The sequence below is a fragment of the Ctenopharyngodon idella genome, chromosome 24 (genome assembly GCF_019924925.1).
Source record: "Ctenopharyngodon idella isolate HZGC_01 chromosome 24, HZGC01, whole genome shotgun sequence".
In the NCBI taxonomy this organism is placed as follows: Eukaryota; Metazoa; Chordata; class Actinopteri; order Cypriniformes; family Xenocyprididae; genus Ctenopharyngodon; species Ctenopharyngodon idella.
In genome coordinates, this window is record NC_067243.1 from 9,749,381 (window position 1) to 9,761,772 (window position 12,392).

At 41.5% G+C, this 12,392-nt stretch overlaps 1 protein-coding gene across 2 annotated transcripts; it reads left to right on the plus strand.

Annotated features, from left to right (window-relative positions):
- Nucleotides 1-2,273: 2,273 nt before the first annotated feature.
- On the plus strand, nucleotides 2,274-12,125 carry rag1 (recombination activating 1). 2 transcript variants are annotated; one of them, XM_051884901.1, is made up of 4 exons: nucleotides 2,274-5,506; nucleotides 6,611-6,937; nucleotides 7,055-8,190; nucleotides 9,028-12,125. In XM_051884901.1, exons 2-4 carry the CDS (start codon nucleotides 6,630-6,632, stop codon nucleotides 10,773-10,775), a joined length of 3,192 nt encoding a protein of 1,063 aa, XP_051740861.1. In that variant the 5' UTR covers nucleotides 2,274-5,506; nucleotides 6,611-6,629; the 3' UTR covers nucleotides 10,776-12,125. The 2 variants fall into 2 exon arrangements, with proteins under 2 accessions (XP_051740861.1, XP_051740862.1); XM_051884902.1 differs by lacking the exon at nucleotides 2,274-5,506 and adding an exon at nucleotides 5,517-5,698.
- The last annotated feature ends 267 nt before the right edge of the window (nucleotides 12,126-12,392 follow it).

Below are 12,392 nucleotides of genomic sequence, written 5' to 3' on the forward strand. Positions count from 1 at the left end.
CCATTCCTGAGTCCTTTGCCCAGCATCTGCTCTGCATCTCCGTCTCTGATCGACTGCCATGCTGTACCCATCAGCGGCCGCCATATGCTATCCCAGCGGCCATCTCCTGCTGTAAACAAACAATATATTTTGACAGATGCTCACAGGCCACAATCTCAGGCCCTGCCTGACCGTATCGCAGTGCTCTGGACACAGTTCTGTGCTCTGACAGGTGGACCCTCACCCCTCCTTCCTCCAGTATAATTACAGAGCGAATAGATTTAAAGATCAGACTGTTTAAGGTGGCCCTGATTTAACAGCTGTCAGGGGCTCTATTGTCTTCAGGGCTGCGGTGTGACACCAGCGGCGATGAAAAGGCCACAGCCACCCTGCCATTTCTCATAATGGACTTTTAGTTAAAGGACAGGAAAATAATAAGCAGACTTAATCGTGGAAAGCGGGCACCGTTTGTCTTTCCTGCCGAATCAACTTCGGAGGGACAAACGAGGGTTAGTTGTGATGAAGAGACAGGGCTGCTCTTTTCATCTTTTCATTCTCACACACTGACAACCGAAACATGAAGACAGCTTGCAATCTGTTTAGTATATATGTATCTATCTATCTGTCTGTCTGTCAAATTTCATTGTGTGCTGATCAAGTCAAAATCCAGTAGTTTCCATGTACACATTTCTAAGCTTTTCTATTTCAGAAGGCCGGCTGTGTAAACCAGCATTAGTTTGGAATAGAAAGCTCTCAGACAGAGTGTGAAGAAGCGATGATTAAACACAAACCCAGTCGGAGGAGACACTTTTTGCGGGGCTGCGAGTCTCCAGCGGCTGTCTGATCCTGCGCCTCGCTCGGGGGAAAAAGCAGATTTAATTAAAGCAGAATTAAAGAGCATTGTTATTTTGATTGAAGACACCCGGCTCCTTTCCCTCCACTCTCTCTCACCCGACTGTCCCGGATTCAAGCTGACGGGGTTCGTCGTTGAAGGTTTATTTGAGTACATAGCTTGCATCTGGTGATCTGTTTTCCTGAGCACACATGCAAACACATGCAGGTCTTACTATGTGTTTGAGGAATACAAACGCCATCTTCTCTGATGTAGATTGAATCTATTTCTGTATTATTGGATAATGAGAAAAGCCTGTACGACACACAGACTGGCACAATATTAGAAGTTAATTAAATTTTGGTAGAGTGACAGAGAAGAACCTGTAGGCAGCATAAGCAGCATCGGCCAGACAGAAACAACCGCACGTCTATTTCTTCCAGGCCCTGTCCGACTACATGGCGTGAGAGGGGCCCTTCAGACCAGACGTAGACAGACAGAGAGAGAAAATGAGGGATGGAAGGACAGTAATGAATAGTGTGTGTCCTGATAATTGCATTAATGATTATTAGGCAGAGCTCAGGGGAAGGTGATGAGAGAGAGAGAGTTTCTGTCATCTAACTTTGACAAATGGCTGCTCACTGCTTGGAATATTAATTTGCAAAATAAACTTTAAGAAAGGAGAGAAAGTGGAAAAGGGAAGGTCTGTGAAGAACTAATTTGTTTAAACCCCATGAAACAGGGCCTCATCCACTTTGGAAAAACATCAGAGATGTATTTTTTACATGTTTTACTGTACTTTTTACATATTTTAAGCATTTTAATATTTTAATTGCATGACATAATTGTTGTATAAATAATAGCTTTTCCAGTTATAAGCTTCTAATAATTTAAAGATGAGTTTTTAATAATGAGCGTTTAATTTCTAGAACCACTATTTTCAAAAAAGGATGTGTGATATGTACCTGGAGAAAGTTAGTGGGTGGATTCCCAATGACAGATGCTCGGTTAGCACAGGAAGTGTGCATTTTCAAATGTGCCATTTTGAATTGGATGCTTAATTTTGGACTTCCAATCACCAGATCCGCAAATAATAAAGTACTAATCAGCTAATGGCACCACAAGAATGCATATAGCTAAGCTCTTCATTAGCAACTATTGTGAGCTTTGACATGAAATTGTGACTTTGTCAGAATACTCTTAAATGGCCAAAATATGTTTTTTTTTCTTTCTTGCCAACATAATGTGTCAGCTAAATGGGCTAGGCTAACTAACTAAACTTGCTAATCATCTCCCTCGAAACTACGCTCTAAAAAATGCTGGGTTGAGTGGACAAATGGACAAACCCAGCAATTGGGTTGTTTTAACCCAGCAGTTGGGTTAAAAGTTTGCCCAACCTGCTGGGTAGTTTAATTTAACTCAACTATTACTCATTAACTCATTTATTACTGTATGGCTTGCTTAAAATGAATTTTGTGGTTTAGTACCAGAGGAAAAACTGTTGATATTAACTATTGATAAAATATTGTCCCGTTTTGTCTCCTCCATTGGTTATCACTGTTAATCTCAGTTTCTGGTTCAATCGAACATTTAAATACAGTTGTCAATCCAGAAACTTTGCAGTGTACTTAGGCTGAATCCCAAAAGGCACCCTAAACATTCCTGGTCTTCTTACGAGTCCGCACTTTCGGTGACGTAACACTCCTTTGGCTGTTGGGAAGAAGTCTGCCGCGGAGCTTGCACAAGTGCGGGCTCAGCAAAAGTGCGCATTGAGGGCGCATATCGGCCACAAATGGGACGCTCGTGAGCACCCTTCTGAAGCCTAAAATTGACAAAAGGGACACCCTACAATCTCCTGGACTTAACGGACACGCGCACGTGTCAGCCATTGTAAGTCCACAAGGCCGAAAGTGCATAGAAGTGTGCCATTTGGGATTCAGCCTTAGCAGCATGAAAAACTAAACTTGTATTCAGATTGTGAATGGGTTTTGTTGTGAAAACCTGGCAACCCTGACCAGTAGTACCGCTACATTTAACAACCCTACCCCAAACAAGTATTTTGTTACTGGAAAAGCTATGCTATTTTATGCAGCAATATGCTTTGTTAGAAGTGGAGCTATGTACATCCTAGCACTGCATGGCATTATGGGATATGTGTTTACTCTGTGAATGCAGTGAGTTGTCCGATAAAGACAAAAATGGCCGCTTGACATCATAAAAACGTCACATAAATGTCAGAGGACGATAAGCTGTTTAAACTAGTATTAGTGCCCTTTAAAAGATGTTGTAAGTCAATGATCCTCCTTCTCACTCAAATAAAGTGTTTTGATTGGTGTGCAGTTGGATTTTGTCCTCTGCGTTGACAGCAACATCTTTGACCCCACATACCAGGTGTCCCCTCAGACGGTGATAACAGCACCTCAACAAGTTTTCCCCTAAAACTCACACATGTAGTGGAGAATAACACCCTGCTTAATGCCAGGTGGCTGTCGACTGAAGACATTTTTCACATAAATCAAACTGCCATTGGGCTTATCAATAACAAGTCAATTAGCAGGCGGAGAGAGGCGCGGATCTCTAGGGGTCACCGCTTGTTTGTTAGATGGACATCTGCAGCTCTGTTTGCTTCACCATGGCAACAGACCTACAGTTTCTCTCTGTTTTTCTGTCTCAGTTTCTCTCGTTCTTTAGGTTTGTGAAGACGGAAGGCTCTGGCAGGCCTAACCACTGCTTTAAAGTGCAAATTTCACCCAGAAATTCTGTCATTTACTCATGTTGCTCCAACCCCATTTGACTTTTCCTTCATTGAAACACAAAAGATTGCATGTTTTTGTTTTGTTTAATAGTGTAAATCACAATCCAATTTCATTGTATAAAAAAAGAGCAGCTTGGACATTTAGCAAAATACCTCTTTTGTAGGCTATTCTTCAAAAAAAAGAAAGTCATACAGGTTTGAAAACGATGTGAATAAATGATAACAGATTGTCAATAAACATGCACACATCACATGTGACCTCTATCATGATCAATCAAATGCAATATGTCACCTTTGTTTTTCAAGCCCTCAAGGAATCTTTGTAAAGGATGAAGGAGCGCTTGTAAAAACTGGTATTTTCAATGACCTTTCTAATTTTGCCCAGTTTATAGACTTGGCTATTATTATCTGGCCGAAAGCAACTGTCTTTTGCATAAAAATGACTTTCCGTCCCTTTATTACTCACAATAATGAGGCTTTATTTATTTCCTCTGTCTCATTCTCTCTGTCCATTTTAATGGATTTAAATAATTAATTATTTTTCATATGTGTGCAGTATTATATGGGTCATTCTACAGTATGATCGTTGTTGTAAATATTAACAGGGACTCAGTCATTTTTTATACATTTATATATAGTGTACAAATGGAAGCCATGTTGTACAATGACCTACACTGTATATTATTTATGATGTTTTCTCTTTGTTTGGTTTGCAGAAGTTGTGGCTCTCAGATGAGACAGGCCACATAATGCTTGCAGGCACTTGGTGACTATTTAATGACTAGTCTGTCAGAATAGCACCGCAGAAATGCACAAGACCAATTACAGCACAGTGACTATTCTGCAAATACACCCTTGATTTATTTATCAAAAATAAATCCCTTTATTTCATATTTGCTGATGACACCAACACCGTTCATAGTGGGACTGCAACAGGGCCCACTTGTAGAGTTAATGCTAATTATAGTGACATCCTTGTTTTCCCTACTATGGATAATTTGTTCAAAAAGTCTCTACGTCTCAGCAGGATTCAGAAATTGTGAAATGCAGCTGGACTATACCCTATATTTGCTATGCTTTTCCAACTTTTGAATACACCATAAAGGACATTTTAGTCAGTCAGCTTTGAGTAGATGGTTGTCAGCTCTCTTTTAAATGTATTTCTCTGATCTGATGTGTTTTAATGGTGTCTGTTTTTCTATATAGAGGGTGATCAAATAGCAGAGCTACAGCATGTTGGCATGGACCACCTGCTGAAGATAAGTTTCAGAGAGTGCCGGGGGAAAACAGCAGGGGGATGCGTTAGTTTGTATCCTTGAGCCTTGTACTGACACTTGTTTACGATGCAGAATGTGCATGTGTGTTTGTGTGTCTTAAAAATACATGATTTATGTCGTGAATTGGAGCGTGTGTGTGTGGTTTTCTCATATTGGTGTATATGCGTGTACTTTGAAAAAGTTTGTGGACAAAATGTCCTAGAAGTTTGCTAAATAATTTGTCCTTTAGACACGTCTTGATTTGAAAAAAATATGTTTTTTAGGATTAGAGTCAATATGTATGCCAATTATAATTAGCATAATGTAAAAACAAACAAGAAGTCTATGGCATGCCCTCATTAGGTAGCTTAGTAAATGTGTGTGTCTGTGTGTGTTTGTGTGTGAATGTGGTTAGCATCACCCCCACCCCCCTTCCCGAGACCTCCAATGTTTCTCAGGTGCTAAAATGTGGCGGTTAAGGACCCCACAGTGAGGTATAAATAGGACTCTCTTCCTATGGAGAGACAGTCTTTTATAGGAGCACCAAGTGACTGAGATCCAGCCAGCCACTCTTAGATAGAGAGCCTGGAAGACATCCACACTCAGAAACCCACTAGGCCTCCCCTGTGCCCCCACGCGGAAAGGCCCCAGGGGAGAATTCGCCAGCTGAGCCTCAAAAACAAGGTAGGACAACCCAGCTGACTGACAGACTGAATGCTCTCAGCTGTTTTTGTGTATGCATGTTTCAGTAGTTCACTTCAGAGTTGATAGCTGGAGAGACCCAGGGTGCGAACACAAAAGCTGAGAGGGAGAAAAAGAAAAAGAGAGAGAGACAGAGAGAAAATGCCAGCATGTACTCACCATGGGAGTGTTATGGTAAGCGCTTGTTGATTTATTGATCAGGAAAGAGGACCATTTTACATTGTTGCAGATGGGATGAGAGGGGAGCATCACATCCTGACAGTTGTTTTGAGAATCTGCAAGGGTTTGACAGCTACTGCTAGTCCGAAGTGACTTCTGAGCTAGTCCTTGTTTTTATTTGCGTGTTTATGCATATCTTTGTACTCAATGAGTGACATGGTTGAAACACAGGATAGAGTCTGTTTCATAGGGAATGGCTGGCATTACAATTTCCCTTCATTTGACTTCAGTGAATGGCTGTGCATCATAAGACTTGACTCTCTCTCTTTCTCTCGAGCAATCCGTTAAATGCCAGCAAGCTCCTCTACGGACTTAAACTCCTGTTTCAGCACAGTAAATGACTATTATAACTGATTGACAGCCCTAGAGGTGTCCATTTAGCAAACCCTTGGCACCTGAGAAAGATGAGGGTGGGGCAAAAAATGAAACAAAAGATGAGGGATAGAAAAAAAGGACATGGTGGGTCCCTGAGCGAGAATGTTAGGAAGGAGAGAAATGAAGTTTTCAGCAGTGGATCGATTTCTGAACGCTTGTCTCATGCATTTTACAGAGGCGCTAAATGCCACTTATGGTATAATGCTGTACTCTAGGTCAGAGCAAAGCTCTCATGCTTGGGCTGGGATTTCAGGGCTGCTTTTAACAAACTACGCCAGTAGACTTAAGTAAATCTGTCTGATTGTGTCACAGCCTTGGAAATAATGTTGTTTTGCTCTTCTTTTGTGGATTTGTAAGCCTGAAACCCCCTTTTTCTATTACACCTAAGAATATTCCTTGGCAGCCAAACTAATCTCATAGTCTCATAAACTCTCGATTCATAAAGAATTAATCTTATTCCTTCTCACTTTCTTTTCTCTCTCTTGAAAGCAGCTGAGACTAAGCTGACGCCATGGAGAAAGGGAGGTGGAGTTCTGAAGATGCTCCCAGAGCCTCCATGCCTGACGAACTGTCTCATCCCAAGTTTTCGGAATGGAAGTTTAAGCTCTTTCGGGTCAAGTCCATGGAGAAGGCCCCTCTGTCTAATGAAACACCGGTGGAGAAGGAAAACCAGCCTGAGGTGGAGATAGAGATGGCAGGCTCTCCAGGCAGTGTTATGAAGCTCTGTTTTGGAGGGAAGAGTAAGGAAAATGTGGAGAATACTCGAGGGAGAGTGGACCTTAAGCTGCAGGAGATTGATACACATATGAATCTTCTCAAGTGAGTCTAATGATAATATTGAGTCATTGATGAGTTCTGAATGTTGATTTGACTTGTCCATATTTGGAAGCATATCAATATTAATCAAGAGTCAATTTTTACTTGCGTCTTTTGCAGAAGCCTGTGTCGCCTTTGTGGCCTCTCAATACGGAAGGCTAAAGGTCCGTCGCATGAAGTCCAAGGAGACTTGGAAGAGTCCAGTCGGTGCGCCTTGCGCAAGATGGGCTGCAAGTTTGTGACTTGGCCGGAGGTGATCTTGAAGGTCTTCAAGGTGGACGTGACAACCGACATGGAGACAGTACATCCATCTTTGTTTTGTCACAGATGCTGGACTGCTGCCATGAGGGGAGGGGGTTTCTGTTCTTTCACTAGGACCCATATCCCAGACTGGAAGCCCCATACTTCCCACTGCAACCTCTGCTTCCCTAAGAAAAGCTCTTTTCAGCGAATGGGAAGGAAGCGGGCCAAACCACTTAAAGGTGCACACAGCCTTCCAAAGAGAATCAAGAGGGATTCCCCAGAAACTTCAGGTGCCAATAGATTGTGGAGACAGTCCACAGAGAATCCTGCGGGGTCAGGTGGGAAAGAATGGTTAAAACTATCAGTTCAGAGAGGACAATGGGTAAAGAATATCACACAATGCCAGAAGGACCATCTGAGCGCTAAGCTCATCCCTCCCGAAGTCCCAGCAGACTTGCTACGTGCCGTTATTTGCCAAGTGTGTGATCACCTGCTTTCCGACCCTGTCCAGTCACCGTGTCGGCACCTGTTCTGTCGGGTCTGCATAGTAAGGTACAGTCGAGCTTTGGGCCCGAACTGTCCCACCTGTAACCAACACCTGAACCCATCCCACCTGACCAGGCCAGCCAAGTTCTTCCTTGCCACCCTTAGCTCTCTTCCTCTGCTCTGCCCCAGCGAAGGATGCAGCGACTGGGTCCGATTGGACTCCTTTAGGGAACACTGCCTCAACCACTACCATGAAAAAGAGTCCAAGGAAGAACAAACACCTTCAGAGCAGAATCTCAATGGGTACTTGCCAATCAACAAAGGTGGGCGCCCTCGACAGCACCTGTTGTCGCTGACCCGTCGGGCTCAAAAGCACAGGCTGAGAGACTTAAAGAACCAGGTGAAGATGTTTGCCGAAAAGGAAGAAGGAGGGGATGTGAAGTCTGTCTGTTTGACGCTCTTCCTTCTGGCGCTGAGAGCCGGGAATGAACACAAACAAGCAGATGAACTGGAAGCTATGATGCAAGGTACTGCCAAGAAACATGTCACCCACAATATGTGACTGTCAAAGCAGTCGTTGTCAAATAAATACAACTAGAATGAACAGATAATGCATTATTGACTTACTCATGTAAGCTTGAGAGCAACCAAGAATAAGAATGTATAATGTTTTTGCAACCTAATATATGGCATCATTTGTTTTGTAGAATGAACTAGCCTAATTTGCAATGCCTGACTGCAGTTAATTGTATTCATTTTTCATAGAACAACATGTAATTTTACACAATTATGTTCACATTTACTACCTGCAAATAGATATGCAAAATGAATTAAACACATCCATGAGGTTATCTACACACACACAAAAATTAATGAATTCTTTTCTTATGTGCCTCACTGTAAATTTAAATAGAATAAGCACAACTTTACTGAATGTGTGTGCGTACAATACACAATAACAATTCTTGTAAAGAGCCTGTTAGGCTGAAAACAACATCAGTAGCCCTTGTATCTGCAAATGACATAGATACTTCTTCACCCCCAGGGGAACAGGGCCCAGCTGGTGTCTGTTTTCATCAGCAGCCAATATCAGTATTTCCAGCCCAGCTGAGTCACCTCTCTTCTAACTTAAGCATTAATAATCTCTCTGATCTAGAACAATTAGGACATATTCCATGCTTTAATTATAATCAGAATTACAAAATATTGTAGCATTCAATTGCTGGTGCTCTGAAATCGGTCCATAAACGCACATAATCACACATTCACATAGTTTGAGTTTGTTCTGGATAAACAGTTCTATGAATTAAAACTCCTGACTCTTATCTTACACGGTTTTGTTTTTCCTCTGTATTCTCTTTCAGGCAGGGGATTTGGTCTGCATCCTGCAGTGTGTTTGGCTATAAGGGTCAACACCTTCCTTAGCTGCAGTCAGTACCACAAGATGTACCGCACTGTGAAGGCCACTAGTGGCCGCCAGATATTCCAGCCCCTGCACACTCTACGCAATGCTGAGAAAGAGCTTCTCCCTGGGTTCCACCAATTTGAATGGCAACCAGCTTTAAAGAACGTTTCCAGCTCCTGGGATGTGGGCATCATTGACGGCCTCTCTGGTTGGACAACCTTTGTTGATGATGTCCCTGCAGATACCATCGCCAGACGATTCCGCTACGATGTGGCACTGGTTTCTGCATTAAAAGACCTGGAGGAGGACATAATGGAAGGACTAAGAGAGAGGGGGCTAGATGACAGCATGTGCACCTCTGGCTTTACTGTGGTGGTGAAAGAATCATGTGATGGTATGGGAGATGTCAGTGAGAAGCATGGAACTGGTCCAGCGGTTCCTGAGAAGGCAGTGAGGTTTTCCTTCACAATCATGTCCATCTCCATCCGAGTTGAGGGTGAGGACGATGGCATCACCATCTTCCAGGAACAAAAGCCAAACTCTGAGCTCTCTTGTAGACCTTTGTGCCTCATGTTTGTGGATGAGTCCGACCACGAGACCCTGACAGCCATCTTGGGACCTGTGGTAGCAGAGCGGAAAGCCATGACGGAAAGTCGGCTTATCGTATCTGTTGGTGGTCTGCTACGCTCATTTAGGTTCTTCTTCCGGGGCACAGGCTATGATGAGAAGATGGTTCGTGAAATGGAAGGGCTAGAAGCATCAGGCTCCACTTATATATGCACACTCTGCGACTCAACCCGAGCCGAAGCCTCTCAAAACATGGTGCTACATTCCATCACACGTAGCCATGACGAAAATCTTGAGCGCTACGAGATCTGGAGGACAAATCCTTTCTCAGAGTCTGCTGATGAACTCCGTGACCGGGTCAAAGGTGTTTCCGCCAAGCCTTTCATGGAGACCCAGCCTACTCTGGATGCCCTGCACTGTGACATAGGCAATGCGACTGAATTCTACAAGATCTTTCAGGATGAGATCGGCGAAGTCTACCAGAGGAGCAATCCGAGTCGAGAGGAACGCCGTCGTTGGCGGTCAACCCTGGACAAGCAGCTAAGAAAGAAGATGAAACTCAAGCCTGTGATGAGGATGAATGGAAACTATGCGCGTCGGCTGATGACACGCGAGGCTGTGGAGGCGGTCTGTGAACTGGTCCCTTCCGAGGAACGACGTGAGGCACTACGGAGACTGATGGAACTCTACCTTCAGATGAAGCCGGTGTGGCGTTCCACCTGTCCATCCCGAGACTGCCCTGACCAACTCTGTCAATATAGCTACAACTCTCAGCAATTTGCTGACCTCCTTTCCACCACGTTTAAGTACCGCTACGATGGAAAAATTACCAACTACCTCCACAAGACGCTGGCCCATGTTCCTGAGATTGTTGAGAGAGACGGGTCTATCGGAGCATGGGCCAGTGAAGGCAATGAGTCTGGGAACAAGCTGTTCAGACGTTTTCGGAAGATGAATGCAAGGCAGTCCAAAACGTATGAACTTGAAGATGTTCTGAAACACCACTGGCTGTACACCTCCAAGTATCTTCAGAAGTTTATGGAGGCTCACAAGAATTCAGAAAAAGCAATGCAAGCCACATTCAACCCAGAAGAGACCCCAGATGAAGTTGATGTCACACTTGAAGTTCCAGATTTTTGAGTTTTTCTCTGATTGACTTTCTTTAATGGACCGTTTTTCTTGATAATGAAAATATTGTTCAGTAATTGATTTTATTTCTTGAGATGAGATGTAATATCACATTTAATGGCTTTATTATTCACTTCATTATTTTTTGAAGCTAGTGCATAAACGTGAGCTAAATTGTTTTATGGCAGAGATAAAATTGTATGGGCAGAGCTTTTTTTCCTTCCCAGATTTTACAGGCAAATTGTCTGTTTTATCTCTTGCTGCTTGTGAAATATGAGGGATTTTATCGTATTGCCAGGTTGTGACAACTTCACGAATTCATACAAAATGGTTGTTTATGAAAATGTATGAGGGAGTTGTAAGTCACTGAAATTGTGTTAAAGGAACCCCACATTTATGATGGCTGTACTAATATATCACACGACAAAGACAAAATGAAATTAGAAAACGCAAATTGTCTCCTTTGCAGGAGGTCTAGAGAGAAATGGGTTATTTTAGCAATGCAGTATTTTGATGGTGCTCAATTGGTCCACAAATGACTCTGAACACCCACAGACACTATGCCATAGCATTTGCACATTTATTTAGACCTTACCCTATAATCTACCTCAGTCTTCAATTCTACAGGTTCCTCGGGACATTTGCACCATGCCATTCACACCAACACATTTTTGTCAGAATTTCTTTGTTTTGCAGTTCAGAGATATGTGCTGTGTTCACCTCAAACTCGTACCTCAGTTTATTAATCATTTTGTTTCATAGTATTAGGTTTAATTCATTGTGTTTATTATGTTCTCTTAAACCGAGAGGATTTCAGTGATCCACTTTTTACTTTATAAATGCATTTTTTTTTTTTTTTTTTACTTGACTTGATTGATTTCTTTGTGAAGTGACTTTACTGATTTCTTTGTGTCATGATTTGAATTATTTCTTTGAATTATTTGATATTGTACATTATAAGACATTTTCAAATGCTTGAATTTTTTTCTTTCAATTAATAAAACTACTTTGGGTACTATAAACCAAAGGTACCTTGCATAATTACATTCAAACTCATATGCTTTAAATTCTGTTTAAATTGCTTTATGTTCTTTTTTTTTTTATTTGAAATAAAACACTGCATTGCACTGTTCATAATTGAAAAGAAATTGTAGACTTGCACAGAGGCACTGGTGATGTTCTTGTAATGACCTATCATTTTTTCTTTTATTGTGCAAGAACATTACAGTGATTGTTGTAATTCATGAGCTTATGGACTTTTTCTTAATTATTGAATATAATCGTTTTGTAATAAATGACACTTTACTCCAATTGCATCTGGTAAATAAAAAAAAAGAAACAAGGCAATTTTGTCAATTTTTCTTTGTTTTTTGTTTTTTTGTGTTCCATTAACATTCAAGAACATGCATTATATATATATATATATATATATATATATATATAATATTATTGCTGTCAAACAATTAATCGCATCCAAAATAAAAGTTTGTGTTTACATAATATATGTGTGTGTACTGTGTATATTTATTATGTTTATATAAATACACACATATGTATACATTTAACAAAAATATATTAATATTTAATTTTAATTATATATATATATATATTTCTTATATACATGTATGT

Coding starts and splice junctions, on each gene's coding strand:
- rag1 (XM_051884901.1), top strand. CDS start 6,630: ATGGAGAAAGGGAGGTGGAGTTCTGAAGATGCTCCCAGAGCCTCCATG. Junction 6,938..7,054: donor ACACATATGAATCTTCTCAA/GTGAGTCTAATG, acceptor CGTCTTTTGCAG/AAGCCTGTGTCGCCTTTGTG. Junction 8,191..9,027: donor ACTGGAAGCTATGATGCAAG/GTACTGCCAAGA, acceptor ATTCTCTTTCAG/GCAGGGGATTTGGTCTGCAT.